Here is a 20,939-nt window from a genome sequence, read left to right as displayed (position 1 = left end):
CATACAAAGATTATATTAATCACAGATCAATACAATCCATGAGACGCAACTGAACTAATTCTTACCCTTCCAAGTGGATCGGGAGAGCCCTTCGACCCTGGTAAGAGAAAGCAGCTGTCTCCAAGAAATTACCGAGCAGGACTGCGCGCTAATCCTCACGGCTGACTCATCAGAGCATGGGAGAACCCCGTCCTTTATAACTTACCAAGTTAGGCTTTTGCATGCGAGAGAGTAATTGGCCAGATCACTCCCTCGAGGCTCGGCCCTCTGAATAAACCATTCCTTTCCCTAGAACATTCTAACCAAAACAAGTTATATAAGATACGGGGTTATTATAGGGCAAGGGCAAAGATGAACTCGAACACATTTCTAGAACTTTCTAGAACACACTTTTTTTTTTATTACAACAGTACATCCCAAGAGAAAATAGACAAAGCTAACAAAACATAACTATTCAATTCAAACACAGTAAACAAGGAATGCTTAGCTAGGTTATTCTTTCTCTCTTTGCCGGCAGTAAGGCTTTAGATAAGCTGCAGCAATGAGCTGGGAAGGCACAGCATGGATCTGGTTTCATGGGAGTTGGGGTTTTCGAATAGCTGCATACACAGGGGTGGCGGGATTGCTCGACTCTTCGTTGACCAGTGTTCCAGGAGCTCCTTGGCTTTGATCCTTCCTCTGAAATGCCACGGAGGTGTATGTAACACTATCACAGGGAGGCTGAAAGAAAAAGGGGTTCATTTTACTGTATGACAGTTAGGGGCACGGTTAAAAAGAATTTAGCACACATGCCCAATTTAAGTGGCATATTCATTAGGAAAGTCTTCCGATGTCATACAGGAAGTTGCATGTACGGACAGACCCCTGGAATGTGATACACTCGGTAACTTGTGCTAGAGAATGCCCTTAGCAAGACTCTACATTTATGTAAAAGTGTAAGAATACCTTACTTGATTGTATTTTCATTACAAATCACAGACCGGGAGGGGGTTGGGTTGAGCGGGAAGTGATGTCTGTAGTGTTTTTACACAGCCACAGCCAATACCACGACTAGCAGCAATCAGCAAATTAACAAAGAAATACATTAAATATTTACACTTACCTACTGCACTGGTCCTTATAACACTGGCAAGCAGCATGCCACTCCAAAAACAACAATTTGAGAACTTAAGCTATATATAATCCACTTTGTCACAAAAATGTCTCACCAATTTTTTTAATCAAAATTGGCTAGCAGTTTCCAGGGAGGACTAAAAGATAATGAAGTCCATCCATTCCTGATCAATCCTGACCCTACGAACATGCTTGAAGCACTGTCAACCCCATTCGGTTTTGGGTATCGTCCTTGAGACGAGCCACTTGAGAGAAAGCTCTCTCCACATGTGCATTAGATATTGGCAGGGTAAGCAGCTTTATGGTCCCGAAAGCTAGTTCTTGAAGCAGTGATTTCCACCTGCATCTCTATATTCGTTCACTTTGAGCCAAAGTTCTTCCACAGCGCACTTCTCTGTTATGTTAGAGGAAGCAATACTTCTCCATTGTATTTCAATAACATCAACTGGACACGACTGCTTTGGGACTAAAAAGTTCAATTTTCCTGAGCATATCCATCAATTCAGGCAATCGTAATTGATACTGGGTAGTTATTTCATTTTTGCGAGCTGGTGCCAATTTGCCGACTTCCATTTTTTGCTGGAATGTAATTCCAAGATCCACGTTATTTGGAGGCAGGTAAATGCTTGAAGATTTAAAATCTAAAAATTTAGGAGCTTTTTTTTCACCAATCATTCGAAAAACGATAGGCTTTACAACTCGTCTGTGTTGAAACGTACAGTATCTCCAGGTCACGAAAAACAGCCAGTGTAACACTTGTTTCAAGCTGAACGTTTTTGTTCACCATTTTGATTTCTTGTAAGATGTTTTCAGTCACTGACTACACTAATTTATATCAGATTCTGATATATCCACTCAGAGAGTGACAACTGTTATGATTAATTCCGGCCTTGTCTGTCTGCGATTGGCTGTATGCATTCCATTGCCTTACATAGGTACAATGTTATTGGCTTCTGCTATTGTCAATCATTATACACGACCATAAAAGTGGTTAAAGTTGTTATGAACTTAACTTGAACGTAATTTTACCTTAAGCTCATTGGATTTTATTTTTAGTTGTGCTTATATACATTTTTTTATATAACTTTTCTAAAATCAGAATTACCTCCCCAAAGATCTAAAACTATCCCAAATTATCATCACCCGCACAATGCGATTTTTAACTGCTGTCGCAAAGACAGCCCGAGTGGGTGGTGTCAGACCAGAGCAAGGAAATAAGCAACAGAGAGAGATGGAGTTTGGTGAAGCTGAGTAAATGCTTTCGCTCAGCATTTAATAAATAAATAGAACAGAAAATAAAACTGTTGTAACAAACAAAAACAGGACACAGCACATTCGTCAAAACAAGAGAGACAAACAAAACGGACTATACAGACAAACACAGTGAGCAGATATTTTACTTACTACTTATCACAATTATTACTATTACCTCCATCTCCAATCCCGTTCTCCACTCACCGAACACACAACCCCGAGTGAGTGAAAACATGCAGCTTTTATGCAGCTGAACCGAGACTCGACTGCTAATCAATCAATCAATCATTCAACTGGAGTCGCAGGACAACTGCACGTGAATTAATAAAGTGCTGACAGTGGGGCAAATCTCTCCTCCCGCTTTACCACTGGCAGCGGAAATGCTGCCAATGGTGCGGCTGTCAGACGTGCCGACAGCTCCCAGACTGACTCCTTCAGCCGGGGCAAGTCCAGCAGCGGAAAAGCTGCTGGGGTTGATGGTCTCCAGACCTCCCAAGATCTCTGGCAGCGAAATTGCTGCAGGGGAAGGTGGTCTCCTGACCTCTCCCCCCTTTTTCATAGCCAGCAGCTCCCTCTGGGGGGGCCCCAGCCACACTGACCCCTGTGGCCAAGCAGAGCTGACTGCAACCCCTGGCGAAGCAGTTCCAGCGACCCCAGGCGATGCAGAGCGGCTGGCAATCCCAGGTGATGCGGAGCAACAGGCAACCCTGGGCAAAGCGTGGTAGGCATCCTTGGGCAAAGCGTGGCAGGGAGTCAGGACAAGCTGGGGTGCAGGTGTTGGCCCTCTTCTCGGCCACTGCGGCCGGGCGGTTCTTCCCTGTGCTTCCCTCAGCAGCCTATGCAAGGGCTGCTGAGGACCACCAGCATCTACTCCTGGTCCTTCTGGTGAAGGCAGAGACAGCTCCAGCTCCTCTCTTAATGTTGGTGGGGGAAGCGATACCAGCAGGCATTCACCCTCTGCTGGTGGAGGAGACAGAGGCAGCTCCTGCTGCTCTGCTTCTGCCAGTGGAGGTGGCGGAGGCAGAGGCAGCTCCTGCTGCTCTGCTCCTTCCAGTGGAGGTGGCAGAGACGTCTAGTCTCCTGGCGGTGGAGGAGGGAGTTGCGAGTAGTCTCCTGGCAGTGGAGGTAGGAGCGGCGTGTAGTCTACCATTATTACAGGGGACTGGTGCAGCTCTTCCTCACTTGCAAGAGATGAAGGCAGAGGAAGCACCTGCTCCTCTTCTCCAGGTGGTGACGGTAGGGGAAGTGATCCCAGCAGGCACTCACCCTCTGCTGGGGTAGATGTGAACAGCTCCCTCTCGGGCTTTGGATCCCCACAGTCCCCCCACCTGGGCGCTGGAGACCCTGCTACCTGGGCTGCTGTTCCATTTATAGCTGCTTCCAGGTAGCAGAGGACCAACTCCACACCTTCCTCCAGGGAGTTTGGGGTGTGTTCCCTCTCGTCTGCCTCCCATCGCTCCCTGTCCATCAGCCACAGGACCCGGATGGCTATGGGCATGGACTGTGCCTCCAGCCCGGCATTGTCCCGGATCCAGTCCCTCAGCCTGACGGCGTCTTCTGACTTTTTTTTTTTTTTTTTTTTTTTTTTAAAAAACAAGAAATTGCTGTTCCTGCTCTGGTCTGCGTCTAGGGGGCGCTGGTAACCCCACGATGACACCACATGTCACAAAAATGGCCGGAGTGGGTGGTGTCAGACCAGAGCCAGGAAATAAGCAACAGAGAGAGATGGAGTTTGGTGGAGCCAAGCGAATGCTTTCGCTCAGCATTTAATAAATAGAACAGAAAATAAAACGGCTGTAACAAACAAAAACAGGACACAGCACATTTGCCAAAATAAATAGACAAACAAAACGGACTAAACAGACAAACACGGTGAGCAGATATTTTACTTATTACTTATTACAATTACTACTATTACCTCCGTCTCCAATCCCGTTCTCCACTCACCGAACACACAACCCAGAGTGAGTGAAAACATGCTGCTTTTACGCAGCTGTACCGAGGCTCGACTGCTAATCATTCAACTGGAGTCGCGGTACAACTGCACGTGAATTAATAAAGTGCAATTCCTCGTGCTCACATATTATTACTTTCTACTTGCACGTGAAGTGTTGTGCAATCCTCGTGCCTAAATATAAATATACATTTTAAACGCTTGTGTTACACAGACCCGTTTATGTCCCATGTACCAATGACTATACACCAACATTTAACACACCACACGTAACATATAACAGAAAATACACACAGTGGTGGGCACTTCATCACACCCGCACAGACAAAATAAAAACCACCCAACTGGGTGGGAGCCAACCCAATCTGGCAACACTGTCTCTGTCACGTCACAAACACATTATCACCTGATAATGTTGGCCAATCAAAGTCCGTAGTGACATGCTAATTCTAAAGCTCTTGTCAATGCTAATGCTAATGATGTAAATGTTAATCATGTTAAAGTGCAAATGCGATATTCTAGTCGTGATTGATGCAAAACAACACTGTTAATGCTATGTCACACTTAACATTTTCACCATGCGTTCGACAAATTTACAGTTAATTTAAACTTCCTCAGGTGGAAACATACGAATTAGCGCCACAGAGAAAAATATGTATTGCGTTATCTCCCAATAGAAAGCCCGTCATTAATGATGCACCTGCCCCGGTGAATATGCACATTATTTAAGTTATAACATCTGCTTTTACTGCATTTTGATTCGTTTTGCATTTTATTTCATTGGAACAAGATCAGTCTTGATTGCTGTGTGCTTAACTAGAGAAAGCAGATGTAGGTTATAGTGCAGACTGCAATATGATATGTGGGAATGCTGCATAAGAATTTAATTTTACTGGACTATCAGTGAAAATATCTGCATTCATTGGTTGCTAGAGCTGGCACATTTCTGACCATCAATTCAACGGGTTGTCTTAAAACCAATGCGCAGGTGCTTGGGGGACCCTAATGAAGCCTGGAGGTGAGCACCCGGGACAAAAATTTATTTATTCCCCGGGCCGGACATCAATTCTTGATATCAGAAATGCCATTCATGATATCAGCAATTGAGGATTAAATGTTAAAACGGCTTGCCTTATATCCCATCAGCTAAAAAACTGCCGTCAATCTTAACCGTGCATGTTTGACAGAAAATGATGATGCTTGCTTGGTAAACTTATGCAATGCGTTGACGTAAATGACCAGTGACGCGTCTCCTGAATGCTTGTACCGCCCAGTTCTGTCAAATTTATTTTCATGATTTCAAGGTGAATAAACCTGGCTTGTTTGGTGCTGATGTCATGTTCATACCTTTTGTAGATACTGTTTCTGTCAGCACAGCGGTTGCCCAAATGTTCGCAAAGTACCAGTTAACTTGGGAAATGTATCCTCGATTTGTACAGATTCTGCTTCATCATGCATGCCAGGGACATTAAACTGAATCAGAAACCACAACTGCCATGCATCATATTACACATGTAAAGTGTGTATACTGAGATTTTTTTCAGCCAATGTTTACCGATGTTTCAATTTAACACTATTTACAGATTTTTAACCATTTTAACATCTGTAAAAAAACGAAAATGCAGAACAGTATGTATTTTGTATATCATGTTTGTATATGTGCCTAAATTGTAATATCGAACAGTCCAGTAGTTCCATTCATGTTCCTCTCATTGAATTAATAATTTATTAAACTTTATTATAATTTCTTCAGGGTAAATAGTTTAACAAGGTGTATAATTGTAATGAACACTAGTTAGAAAGCTGATAATTTCCCCCTCTGGTCAAAACAAAGAACTTTACTTGGGGAAAATTATGAGCTGGAGGGATTTCATCATCCCATTGGAGAGTGTGGAACAGGGCCAAGGAAGTGCTTACAACCATTGTTTTTTTAACAGGTTTTGCTTGTCATTGTATCAAAAGTACACACTTAAAACAGGAGCTGCTGAAAAAAAAAAAAAAAAAAAAAAAAAAAAAAAAAAACACATGGTAAGGGGATTCCCTTTAATGAGACTCTTAGAATTCTTCATATGACGACTTATCGAGACAAAATATCTTTCATGAAGATCAGTACTTCCCTAGCGAGACCAGTCTGTGGGTACAGGGCCAAGGAAATGGACATGTCTTTGCTGAAATTCGCACACATGTAGTGTGTAACATCTCACGGTGGACTTCCGACTGTCTCTGAAGGGCTGACATTGATTAGTGTTCGTATAGTATTCATGTAAAAAAACGAAAATATATATATATATATATATATATATATATATATATATATATATAATAATATATATATATATATATATATATATTTATTTATTGTGCTCAATTATTTTACCCCTGATTTTCTGCCCAATTTGAAAAATAACAAGTCTTCAAGTTAGGCAAGACACAGCAGAAGAGACCCAAGTGGTTGGTGGCTGTGCTGAGTTGTATATATTGGTGAAAGATTATGATCTCACTGAGACAAGCTACTTCTGAGGAATAGTGTTTGTGGGGATGGACTACAGTCCAAGCAGCAGAGACACAGCACCCTCTGGCAGTACCATCTTAGCATGCAAACAGGCACGTTTACTTATATAATGGGAATGTCATTGCATGCGAGATCAGTGCATGGACTTGTATAGAAGAAAGGTACATAAAAGCAGATCTCACACAAATGTTGTTCTCAGATCCTCTTTTCTTTCCTCCTGCAATACACAAAAGCATTTCAGCCATTTGAAAGCAAGATTAAAAAAAAAAAAAAAAAAAAATGTTACACCTGTTTTGTTGTTGTTGCATTTATTAGAGATGTTGTAATCTTGGCATTTGTCAACCTATACAACACGAACTTTACAGCAGTTTACCAGGGTGATTACTGATACTTTACTACGCTTTTACTATGGGAGACTTAAGGGATATAGCAAGGGTCCCTTTTAAATGAACTAATGTGATGCAGAAAGCGCATAAGTTAGTCTGGGTGCATCCATGTAACCAGGAAGCCTAGAGAAAGATGTCCATTGTCATGCTCAGGTGACAATAGCAGTACAGGATATGTTAACTTACCCCCCTCTTTGGACTTGATCTTTCTTATGCAAACAGTAATAGTTACCAGGAGGATAACAAGAACTCCACAGGCTGCTGAGTGTATTACAATATTGCTGTAAGAGAATGAGAAACTAGATTCAACTTTTCAAAAGGGAGTAGAAAACTTTGAAATCTCATCAAATCAAGTGGAGGCTCATCCTTGAGCTGAGGGTCTGATTTTGGGAAGCCGCTCTGCAAAATGTGACCCGATACGTCCCCAATACTACACTGTCTTTGACAGGAAGGACACTCAACTAAACCCCCACAGGATATCCTACCCCTCTCCCCAGCAAACCTCCATCGCTGACCTAAAAATAAAAAAAAAAAAAAAAAAAAAAGGACAACCTTCTAAAAGAAGCAATATGGGGGAGTGGGCACAAGCCCCCAAACTGTGCCAATCCCAGGATTCCTCGCTCAGTCACTCACTTGCAAACAGCAACCAGAGTCAAAAATACAGAAATGTATTTAACACTTACTGGAGTTTAGTGTTATTAGTACCAATTAGTGCACTGCAATTATAAAACACCACAATTTACAAATAGCTTTACAGAAAAGGACAATGAAAAAAACAGTAGTTTAGTTACAAAATGTATTGAGAGTTGTGAAATAGAAAACTAATAGCTAGCCTGACAGAAAAGGCAGATCAATCCAAAATGCTGGAGCTTCCTTGAGAAAACATTCTGCGATCTAAGGGCATGATTTGGAGCATTTGTTTTAAGTAACTCCTGTTACTGAAGCCGTGTGAGGAAGGTGCGATTCCTGTTATTGCACTTGCACAAGTGTGTTCACTTTGGCACGAGAAGTAAACAGGACACAACATGCTACAGCAAAGAAAAGGACAATGCAATAATCCATCTCCAATGAAGCAAGGCATGCACAACATTTCTCAGTGGAGAAAATAAGACTTAACAAACATTCCATTTCTAATTCTAGTTCAGGTGAGAGGCTGCTAAAGTCCAACTCAAGTGAATGTACATGAGTATGTTGCTGAGTTGGAGAGTCTACTTATCAACAGATTATTAATTACAGTCAGCACTCACATATCCAACCCTATAAAATTTTGACTTCAGCTACGGTTAAACGTGCGTGATGCATATCCGATTTCATTTTGGCCCATTCCAACTCTTGTGTTTTAAAATAAGTAGGCTTCTATTTAGATGTACTGTATTGCTTTTGTTGGTACAACACTAATTTTCAACAGAAGTATTTTCACTTGCCAAAAGAGATGACACGTGGATTGTAATACAGTACATACTTTAAAATCTGATACGTATTGTAGCAGTATGTACAATTCCCTGTTAATGACCCATCAGCAAAATAGTAAAAAAAAACGACACAAACTTAACAACAGTATCCAAAGTTACAGAATATAGTGCTCGATAAGGCCTTAGTGTCACAGTTCACTTGCAAATGAAAATGCACAAAAACAACTAAAGATCACAGATTTAAAAAAAACCACACACATCACTACCTAAAACTGTTTAATGATTAATTGTTACATTACCGTTGCCACTGTCATGCATATTCATGAGCAGTCAAGACTGGGCGTGGTTTGGCAGTGGGTAGATTTATTGTCTGTATGTCTTAATAGCAACTGCTTCAAACTGATTTGGCATGCAGAGAGAGAGAGAGAGAGAAACGCGGGCTGCGACGGTGTGGCAAAGTGGCTGGTGAAGGGGAACAGGTGTAGTGGTGATGCAATGCAGGAGTGACAGGCAGACAACGATATCCAGTGAAAAAGTGCTTTTATTTTGTAATCCAGGTCTTTTTTTCCCCATAAGAAAGTTTACAAACGAGAGAAGGCCATTCGGCCCATCTTGCTCGTTTGATTGTTAGTAGCTTATTGATCCCAGAATCTCATCTAGTTGTACTCACATTGAGTAAAAGAGCTTTGAGGGGGTCCCGAGTGGCACATCCAGTAAAGGGGCTCTGCGTGGAGTGCAGGATGCGCCTTATAGCCTGGAGATCGCAGGTTCAAATCCATGCTATGTCTCTGCCAACCATGACTGGGGGTTCCTAAGGGACTGGGCGCAATTGGCTGAGTGCCACCCAGGTAAGGAGGACCTAGGTCAGCAGGGAATCCATGGTTCACAGCACACCAGCAACCCTAGGGCATCCACAGTAGAGCCATCAGATCTGTATTGTCTCTATAGGTCTGGTGACCTTGCTGTGGATCCGCAGTACAAAAAATGACGAATTGGTGCAGGAGCGCATTTCAGAGGACATGTGTTCCAGCCTCCATTTCCCAAGTCGGCAGGGGGCTGCAGCAGTGAACCAGGATACAAATAACAATTGGGCATTCCAAACTGGAGAGAAAACCAGGGTAAAAACCATTGGCAATGACTACATTTATTTAAACAAAAAAAATAAATAAAAAATAACTTTGAGAATCTAGTCCTAAATGTAAATTTGACCTTCTGTGTATTCTTCTAGGTTTATATCTAATCCAGCTGTGGGAGATGGCCATGCATGCATACATTTTTGCAGTTTACAAAACGTCCACAAGGAGGTAATTCCTTGATTGCTGTGACGTTAAGAGTCGATGAGCGCAATAAGAGGGGGGTTGTGGATTGGAAAGTTATCTGTTCATTTAGGTTCTGAGAGGCACGGTAGCCTCCCAGCCCAGATGGTATTGTCACAGACAGACGCAGACACAGAAATCTGCACATTAAATTGAGCTACAGCGCACTGTTAATAAACAAAACACACTAACAAAATGGCACAAGGGCCTTTAATCCAAGCACCAAGGGCTGGATTAAAGGACATGGGGGCCTACATTAACCCATATTCTGGGGGCCCTATGCATATTATGGCAAACTTATTGGCATATTGGCTAATCCGGTCCTGTGCTGGGGACCTATACCAAGCGTTATTTTGGGGGCCACCTACATACTCACTCTTCAACAACAACCAGATTACTCAAGGTACAAGGCTTGTTAAACTATTTAATCCTGTATTGCCTTGTACCATATGACAGAAATCACATGCAAATGATAAAGTCCCCCTGTCATTAATGACAATTTACATTTAAACACCTGTAGCAACATAGAACACAAAATGTTTAAATATGTATCAGACAAAAAAAAAATGCTTCAGTCCCAGGCAATAAAGTACAAAAGCATTAGAAAGTGCATAATAATATAACATCCACTGAGGTTAATGGGTCATGGTTTTGTTAGTTTACCAGAAAGTCCAGCAGCTAATGTACATACAATATCAGCAGAATTATATATACATAATCAAAACAAAAACACATTTTTGTTCCAAACCTGTTCGTAGATTCCGTCTATGGACCAGTAGTAGCATTGCGTTCAATAGAACAAAACAGTCTAGTTTAACAAAAAAAGGGAACAACTTCTGTGACTGTCTGTGGCAGGCTGGTGAGTGGATAGAGGCCCAGAGACAGTCTGAAGTTCAAAAAAATAACTATTTTATTATAAATAAACACAAAAATGAAAGGGTGCAAGGGCAAAATAAAAAATCTTCAAACACAAATAGAAAGCCAACAAAACAAAACTTACAAAAAAAAATAAGGTTTCCAGGCTGGGCAATGCCTTCACTGGAATCAACGTTTCCAAATAACAAATAACAAATAACAAATAACAAATAACAAATAACAAATAACAAATAACAAATAACAAATAACAAATAACAAATAACAAATAACAAATAACAAATAACAAATAACAAACCTGCTTCCTCAACTCCCTCCTCCCAAATGAGAAGCAGAGGCCTCCTTTTATGTCAGGTGGCTGGGCGCTGATTGATCATTAATTAACCAAATCAACTAATCAACCCTAGCCACCTGAACGTAATAAATCGAGGCAGGTAGGGGAAATTAACCCCATCCCTGCCAATTTAAAAAGAGCAGAGCTTTGCTCTGCCACACTGTCCTTTTCTTCTTTTTTAGTTTTAAACTTTTGGTTAGTTATAAAAGGGAGAGAAACCAATGCCATGCACTTAAACCCTTCTTGCTGGCTGCAGACATCCACATTTCAATTTCCTACAGCCTCCCACATTGTACACCTTTACCTGCCTTTTTTTTCTAAAATTCAAACCCTCTCAAAAGGAAATTTTCTAAAATGTAAAGAGGCACACTGCACATTTGAGACAGGGCAGGTTTTTAAATTGGCCTTAAAACTGAAATTAATTAATGCATAAATTGAGCATGATTTATACATTTTATTCTGCAGGCTGATGCCTCTGAAGTAGGACTAAAGACAAATCTTTCCCAGGAGGTAGAGGGCATGGAGCATTTGGTATTGTACATTAGCAGGAAGCTGCTTGCGTGAGAGACTTTGAGACCAGGGATGCTGTAATCGAGAAGGAATGCCTAGCCGTCACAAAATGAATCGAAAGCAACCTTCTGTGCACCTCTCATCCTGTGTGTGTGGTCCGGCCACCCACAGGCAGTTTTTGTAAAATGTCTTAAACAAACAGCGACCTCGCATGGGCCCCAATTCTGCTGGGGGCCCTACTCTATAGTGTAATTTGCACAGAGGTTAATCCGGCCCTGACACCACCATACGGAACACGAACCAACACACCAACATTAACTCTTAACCAATTCTTATTACCACCCATGAACACCTATTTTATACACCAGTGGATGGAGCATAATTAATCATGTAATCACTTATTCAATTGTCGACTACAACCACATTCTCACGTGTTTTGACAGGGAGAAATTTAACCCCCTCTCTGCCAACCCAATATTCCCCACACCAACACACACACACACACACCTGTGCACCAGCAGGGTTTTCACCCTATCACAATGATTATAAAATGATGTTTCTCCTTTGTATGTATGTGCATTGGGCATGGGTAGTGTGAAGATGACAAACAAAATGAATGTAACTCACGGTCCAGCTAGATATACATACAATTTAAAAGGATACCAGATAATCTACACTTTCATAACATTTAATGACTTACTTGTTTAACATCGTAATTGATGTGTTCTCAATAATTTTATGTTGTTGCTTTGTATTGGATTATTTTTTTGCCAGTCTTGCTAGCTATTAAGATGATTTTAATTCACAGATAGACCTTAACATTACAAACTTGTTTTTCTTACCGTCATCAACTCTAAGGTTCAGCAGGATTCCTTCATCAATCCCTACTCTCTCAATACCGCACCAGTACCAGTCTGCATCCTTCTTCTCCAGTCTCCTCACAGTCACAGTGAATATTCCCTGCGTTCGATTATCACTGATTGATACTTTATCTTCATCCCTCTGGTTCCTATTGGATCTTTGAATAACTTCACATGATCCCCACACATACCCTCTGCACCAATATTTCACATTAGTGTCTAAGTACCGATCATAGTGACACTGGACACTGACTGGTCCTCCTTCATAGCTGTTTATCATGTTACTTGCGATCAACCACACTTTGGAAGCACCAGCACCTGCAAATACAAAATGTTTGTTTGATAAAAGGTTTAGCTAGCATGAGCGGCATGTTGTAGTAAATAAATGTTTCATTTGGTGTTTTTATGTTGTGATCACAACTTGTGTGAGACCTCATCAGCACAAACTGGAACTGCCGTCCACAACTATCAATAGAAGTTCATACAATCAATCACAAGGTAAAACCCTGATGAAAACTGCTGGGGACTAGCATTAACAGTGTACATACAACCTCAGTACAGACTTCAGAATGTTACAGCTTTCCCTGGTGATGTAACAGAACAAGCTACTGCACTTTATTCAAACCCCGGAAGCTGTGACATTGCAAAGAGGTTTGGATTGAAACATGTTTACAGGAATATGTTCAACACAGCAACGGTAAGCAAAGTGTTCTGTTTAAACGCTACAGTCTCATACCTGCCAACATTTGAAAATAGCAAATCCCTATTTTTTTCGGTGACGGCGTCAGCGGAGGCGTAGGACAGCTGAATTAAAATATATTCATACTTTTTCTTTATCCCTTGTAGAGCGAGCGTGTGCAGGTGCTGAATTCAAATATATACATACCTTTTCATTTCTTTATCCCCTATAGAGCGAGCAATGGGAAAGGGGGTGGGATGCATAATAAGATATATACATACAAGTTTTACTGTTTTTACTGTTTCCCCTGTAGAGCGAGTGAGTGATCGAACGGACGGGGCGGATGGGCACTTGTTAGAGAAAACATAATTAGGCCAATTATGCATTATAATTGGCAATCAAAATCGAAGTTATTGTTTATTTCACCTGGGATTCGCACCCAGCTTCAACTGAAAACATGCCTGAGCAACACAAATTCTAACGAGTCTTCGGAAGGGTGGTGGGCAATTCACTGACACACGGGAGACAGAAGGTTTTATTTGAAACACCGCACTGGTGCCTAGTTTTGCTTTTGTTTTTTATGGATTTATTTTTGCCTGCAGAGGGCGCTGTTATCTGTGGCCTGAATATCGCCAACAGTAAACAAGATCACAGGGTTACCAATACCAATAAACAGTCAACTGCTGGTGTACTCACATGTGCTCTGAAGTAATAATGAATGATAAATGGTGAAAGAAACATTGAAAATATAACACAAAAATAAAGCTACAAAATAAAGGTGTTGTAGTCAGCAGCGTTACCCCGTTCATCGCTATCAGCACGGCTCGGGTCTCCATCCTACGCTCACCCGTTCCCTCAACCTGCGTGAATTGTTCAGGGTTTTGCCCAAGTTTTTCCCCGCTACTATAAATTCCTTTTTTCTTTTTAATTAGTTTGTCGGAGTGCTAGTTCTTCCCCTGCGGTGCTTGGTCTGGTAGTAGAGTTTTCACCAGCTGGCTCATTTGGTCTTAGAGGGGCAGGCTGTGGGAACAACAGAGAGTTATCTTATAGGGTCTGCAATCCCCCAAGGCCCACCTCTCAGCCACTCAGAGAGGGAAAACTACACACCTTCTTCCCCACCTCTCCGTGTCACTGTCATGACTGACAAGAGGATCAACGAGATTCAGCATTTATTAGGGAGCTCTCCTAAATCCCTTGCTTAGATGGATGCAGGGTATTAATACTTGTGACAGAGTAGCTGTCTGCTGTGTATCTGTTGCTGAGTGAAAGGCGGGGATTGAGACAGAGGATGAATTTAATACGCCCCGCAGGCAAATGGGATTTCTTTACTTATCAACACACTGAACAGCGCACGTGACACTACCAGCAATAGGAGCGCACGGAGCACATAAAACAAAGTTTACAAAAACTTTGATGTGCTCTACAATCTCTAAACTAATCTTCTCTGTTCAATAATAAACAAACTCAGGCTACTCAACGGGCTGTCAGCGGTTTGGACTTGCTTACTCACTCTTCGTATCCAACACTGGTTCTGGTTGTCACTCACTCACTCACTCACTCGCTCATCCGCTGAAGAGCTTGATCATGGCGGATAAAAGGTGAGGGCAGATATGTGACTGGCTGATACACAACGGATTACTGTATTAAGGAGTTAATTTAGGTTGATGGGAAGATTCTCAGTATTTTATCAACTCAGAGTGTTTGTGGCTCGTGGCTGTTAGATCCTGAGCAGAAGCTCTAGCACTGTGTGAAAGTTCATGCTGGTAGTTCACACTTCCTTAAACCCTGAGAATGCATATGTGCAAGCATATATACATTACTGAAATAAATCATAAACAAGTTCTGTGCCTGAATTTAGTGTGGCCTGTGTTTATCTTACGCTCTTTATCCAAAATCGGATTTCAAAAAAGAAAACCTGGATTTTATAATCATACAGCTTTTAATCTATACCTGTATAAAAGCAAAAATCCTGGACATTATCAGAGCTGTAATAAACCACAGACTGTAGGTATTTCATTAATAAAAATAGAAAATAAAAGAGGTCCAAGAATTGACCCCTGAGGGACACCTCAGGAAACAGGCATAAAATCTGATTTCTTTCTGTCAAAGACAACAGCTTGGGAACGCTCTGATAAATATCATTTAAACCACAACTGTTTAGTATGTGTAACTCCAAGATTTATTCACTTATTGAAAAGTATTTTATGATGAATTAAATCAAAGGCCTTAGAGAACTCAGTAAAGATCATATATATATATATATATATATATATATATATATATATATATATATATATATATATATATATATATATATATATTGTGTTAATTTTAGCAATGCTGTCATTGTCAAATGAGCTTTTCTAAAACTAGATTGATAATTTGTTAGTAAACCTTTTAGAGTGTAAGCAGCAAATTTAAGGAGGTTTGGTTCTATACCATCTGCACCTGCTGTTTTAGGAAGTATTCACCTGCTTGGACGTTTTCACAGTTTGTTGTGATACAACCTGAAATCTTGATGCGTTTAAATAGGATTTTTTTCCCTTTGATTTACATAAACTACTCAACACTTTCAATGTGTGAAAAAATGGGGGGGGTGAAAAAACAAATCAATTAAAAATAAAAACCTGAAAACCTAAATAGTCTTCATTAGATAAGCATTCACCCCCTTTGCTATGACACTACTAAATAAGATTCACACAATAAGTTAAATGGAGTCCTTCTGTGTGAAATAAAAGTTGTTCACATGATTTCAGGTTAAATACACCTGTCTCTGTAAGTACCACAGTTGGGTAGTGCATTCAAAGCAAAAATACTACCATGAAGAAAAAGGAGCTTTTCAAACAACTCCAGGATAAAGTTGTGGAAAGGGGAGGGGTATAAAAAGATTTCCAAGGCATTGAATATCCCTTGGAGCACAGTCAAGTCAATCATTAAGAAGTGGAAGGTATACGGCACCACCCAGAATCTGCTTAGAGCAGGCCGTCCTCCCAAACTGAGCATCCGGGAAGAAGGGTATTGGTCAGAGAAGCCATCAAGAGGCCAATGACAACTCTGAAAGACCTACAGCATTCCATGGCTGAGATGGGAGAAACTGTCCATGTGTCAACAATAGCAGAGGTACTCCACAAATCTGGCCTGTATGGAAAAGTGGCAAGAAGGAAGCCATTTCTGAAAAAAAGCCCATGTAAAATCCTGCTTGGAATTTGCAAGAATGCATGTGGGAGTCTCTGAAAAGATGTGGGAAAAGATTCTGTGGTCTGATGAAACAAAAATTGAACTATTTGGTGTAAATACAAAGCGTTATGTCTGGCACAAACCCAACACAGCACATCATCCAGGTATCCCTACTGTGAAGCATGGTGGTGGCAACATCATGCTATGGGGATGTTTTTCATCGGCAGGGACAGGGAAACTTGTCAGGGTTGAGGGCAAAATGGATGGAGCTAAATACAGGCAAGTTCTTGAGGAAAACTTGCTTCAAACTGCAAAAGACCTAAGACTGGGACGGACACCTTTCAGCAGGACAATGATCCCAAGCACACAGCTAAAGCGACACTGGAGTGGCTTAAAAACAAGAAAGTGAATGTCCTAGAGAAAGCCCAGACTTGAATCCGACTGAGAATTTGTGGCAAGACTTCCAGCTTGCTGTCCACCAACGATCCCCATCCAACTTGACAGAGCTTGAACAATTTTGCCAAGAATAATGGACGAATATTGCACAATCCAGATGTGCAAACCTGGTAGAGACTTACCCCAAAATACTCATAGCTGTAATTGCTGCCAAAGGTGGTTCTACCAAGTATTGACACACTTAGCTAACAAAGACATTTCATTTTTTTTTTTTTTCGTTAACTGTTCTTTCACAATAAAAATTCTCATGCCTCTTCAAAGTGTTGAGTAGGTTGTGTAAATCAAAGGGAAAAAATCCAATTTAAATGCATCAAGATTTCAGGTTGTAAAACAACAAACTGAAAACATCTAAGGGGGGTAAATACTTACTATAGGCACTGTATATATTGAACAGACTTTCACTAAACACACTTCACCTTAAAATACATTTGCTTGGTCATCTGAACTCCCACACTGTTCACCTTCTACTGTTAAAATGTAATTCAAATGAGTGTTTTACTAAGAGAAAAAGCGTTAAATGATTAAAGAGAAAAGGTTTATCGAATCTTGTTTTATTTTATTATTATTTTTAAACCAGGTGAACCACATCGCTTTCACAAATTGTCACAGTGAACACTCCCTGGGCTCGATAACTGGTTGACTCTGTTTTCTCTCTGGTAAGCATCACTTTGTTTTTAATCACACAGAAGGACATTATAAATGTTTCTATAAGAACTGATAAACATTTACAGCAATTTGCTTTAATTAATCTTTCTGAAAAACACAGGCATTTGAATTTCCCTTTACCTTGTAGAGTAGCCAGGAGGATGAGGAGATGAAACTTCATTTCTGAGTTCGACTTGTCCGCAACTACAAGTGTGGTGCTGGCTTCCTTCCCTGCTGAGTTATATACACACTAACCACAGAATTGTTCAAGAATTCCTGTTGCAGCATCACACAATATGCACAGCCACAGCAGAAGAAGAGCTGGGTAATTACCATACACTTTGAGTCTATATTTCAAATTAAAGTTAATTAATTGCATTCATTCACTAGGAACCCTTGTACACGTTTACCATAGTAATGGTAAATGTAAGTATAATCAAGCATCGAGTAAAAGCCTAGTAAAGCATTCATAGGTATTGTAAAGACATGGTATAGTAAAACATTTTTAAAAAAGCATTGCAACATCTGCTAACGGAATTGTACAAGCAGGGGAAAAGTAGCATAGGAAAACAGTGAATTTACTGTGGTAAACTTTTAACCCCCGCTGAGACCAGGATCTTGCTTCCAGTGGTGTCCCAGGAGGGTGACTGGGGTATCATTCAAAGTTTAACTAGTAAAGCCAGATGCTTCTCGTGCAGCATTAAAGTGTAAAGTTATAACCTGGATTTCTTAGGTACTGACTGTCAGAGTGATAAAGTGGCCAAGCAGGGGCTGGTTACGAGTGGCACTGGAACATGTGATTTACTGAATGCTATTTAAAAAAGCACTTCCAGTAAGTGTTAAAATTTCCACACTGTTAACAGAAATATACCACAAACTTTTAACATACTTCCTCATTTTTAACAAGTCTGGCTAGACTTGTCTTTATGTACTGGAGCTGCTTCAATACCGTTAATACACTTCAACCCAGATAGAACACTGGCCTCATGTTCTGAGGGCTTCAAACCCATATGCACCGTGCCTTGTAGACTCACCCAGGAGAAGCAGGCTTTTTGAAAACCTTTGCATTTCTGCTCTCATTTTTCTCTTCAAACTTGAAAACTCCCAGATTGTCAGTCAGCCTGTGAATTCGAGCATGAGCCCCAGCACAGTAAGAAGATGCACTTTGAAGCTCTCGGTTGTAAATAAGCTGTGTTTTTGTTCGTTACTGATAGAACTGAAAGGCAGTTTAATAAAACACATAAGGGTTATAGCACTGTTCCCTATGTTACCGGGTTGTATAAAACTTTACTGTTGCTTTAAAAATTTGCGATCCCATAGTCCTCTGAGAAACTAGAAGGAAGCTATTTAGTAGGAGGTCAAAAGCAAGGTTTGTGGCTTGAGAAAAAGAGTAATGGTAGAGAAAGAAAGAGAGGGGAGATGTGCTGACCTGGAACAAACTATTTTTATTCAAAGCTATAGTGTAAACTGAACACTTATGTGAGGAGGAAGTTAAATGTCAGCAAAATTTGTAAAGAAAATGTACAAAATGAAATGTACTGGTTGCATAAGTATTCAGCCTCTTAAGTCAGTCTTTGGTAGAAGCACCTTTTGCAGAAATTACTGCTATGAGTCTTTTTGGATAGTTCTATACTAGCTTTGCACAGTAAGATGGTGAAATGTTTGCCCATTCTTCACTGGAAAATTGCTCCAGTTCTGATAAGTTTGTTTGGGATCGTCGATGGACTGCAATCTTCAAGACTTGCCATAAATTTTCGATTGGATCCAAGTTAGGACTTTGACCTATGAATTTCCTCCCCAGTTTCAGAGTATTGGCTGACTCGGGTTTTCCTCAAGGATTCGCCTGTACTTTGCACCACCCATTCTCCCCTCTATCCTGACGAGCTTCCCAGTCCCTGCTGAAGCACCACCATGCTTGACAGTTGGAATGGTGTTCACTGGATGATGTGCAGTGTTGGGCTTGCGCCAGACATAACGCTTGGAATTTAGACTGAAAAGTAAAATTTTTGTCTCGTCTGACCACAAAACCTTTTTCCACGTCTGCAGTATCATCTACATGCTTTTTCTACATGTCTGCAGTATCATCTACATGCTTTTTTGAAAACTCCATACATGCTCTAAGATGGGGCTTTTTGAGTAATGGCTTCTTTCTTGCCACCCGTCCATACAGGCCAGCTTTGGTTAGGGACCGGCTTATTGTTGATGTGTGAACACTGACTCCTATCTCAGACACAGAACTTTGCTGATCTCTCAAGGTCATTATTGGCTTCAGAGTGACATCCTGAACCCATTTTCTGCTTGCGCAGCTGCTCAGTTTGGGAGGGCGACCTGATCTGGGTAGTGTCTGGGTGGTATAATGCATCTTCCACTTCTTAATGACGGACTTCACTGTGCTGAGAGGATAATCAGCACCTTTTGAAATTTTCTTATACCCTTCTTCTGCTCTGTGCCTCTCTGCCAATCCCTGACTTGTTTCAAAAGCTCCTTGGTCTTCATGGTTGCTTTGTTAGATCACTATGTGAGTTGCAGCCTGAAAGTTTTTATATACCTGAGGGAAATTATCTACAAGTTAAACCACTTTGAGTACACACAGGCTGAAACCATTTCACTAATTTTGTGACCATTCAAATAAATCATTTACACCTGAGCTGATTTAGGGCTGCAGTAACAAAGTGGTTGAATACTTATGCAACTGAGATTAATCTGTTTTTTTCTGTAAATCTTACTTATTTATATTCTATATGCAATTTTTTACTTTATCAGTGTGGAGTAGTTTGTGTAGATTCTACATGTAAAGTCTAATTTGAAAGTGTTGTGGAGTACGCTCAGGTGCCACAAAACGTAAAAACTTTGCATGGGGCTGAATACTTCTGCAAACCACTGATTTTTTTATAAACAAAATACACAAAACAAAACCTAACTCAGTTTTGGAGCGCTGACTAAACACAGGAACAGGAACCTAACTAACACACTAGACAGCTAAGCTGTTTACCTGTTACCAAAACAAACTTCAAACTAAACAAAAACACAGTTTTTAAACAAATAACACAAAAAGGCTTTACACAGTAAGTGTCAATCGGGCACCTAAATACGCTACACCTGGTTCTAATTTACAGTGGTAACCAGGTACAGGTGATGATTAAACAATAAATACAAATAAACAAATACATGTTTCTGACAGGGAGGATATTAACACCCCCCCCCCCCCCCCCCCCCCCCCCCCCCCCAGCCATCTGCCTTGTTACAATATGTAAATAGAATAATATATGGGTCAGATTACCACACAGTATGTCTCGAGTTGGTTTTGAGCCGTATTGCATGAGTGGCGCATAATGCAGAGCCAATGCAACTCTCCTAGTGAAATCCCAAGTGACGACTGATAGCTGACAGTTCTTTGTGATGGTTGCACTGTGACCGAAAGGACCAGTATTGAGATACTAACTGTGAGTGTTTTGTTT

General features: G+C 40.8%; 1 protein-coding gene across 1 annotated transcript; it reads right to left on the bottom strand.

Annotated features, from left to right (window-relative positions):
- Nucleotides 1-334: 334 nt before the first annotated feature.
- Nucleotides 335-17,680, bottom strand: LOC121314283 (CMRF35-like molecule 1). Its single transcript, XM_041247359.1, has 3 exons — nt 17,623-17,680; nt 12,507-12,842; nt 335-720 (listed from the first exon to the last, which is right to left on the bottom strand). Exons 1-3 carry the CDS (start codon nt 17,660-17,662, stop codon nt 710-712), a joined length of 387 nt encoding a protein of 128 aa, XP_041103293.1. The 5' UTR covers nt 17,663-17,680; the 3' UTR covers nt 335-709.
- Nucleotides 17,681-20,939: the final 3,259 nt, after the last annotated feature.

This window comes from Polyodon spathula, chromosome 4 (genome assembly GCF_017654505.1).
Source record: "Polyodon spathula isolate WHYD16114869_AA chromosome 4, ASM1765450v1, whole genome shotgun sequence".
Taxonomy (NCBI): Eukaryota; Metazoa; Chordata; class Actinopteri; order Acipenseriformes; family Polyodontidae; genus Polyodon; species Polyodon spathula.
This window is presented reverse-complemented; position numbering and strand designations above follow the sequence as displayed.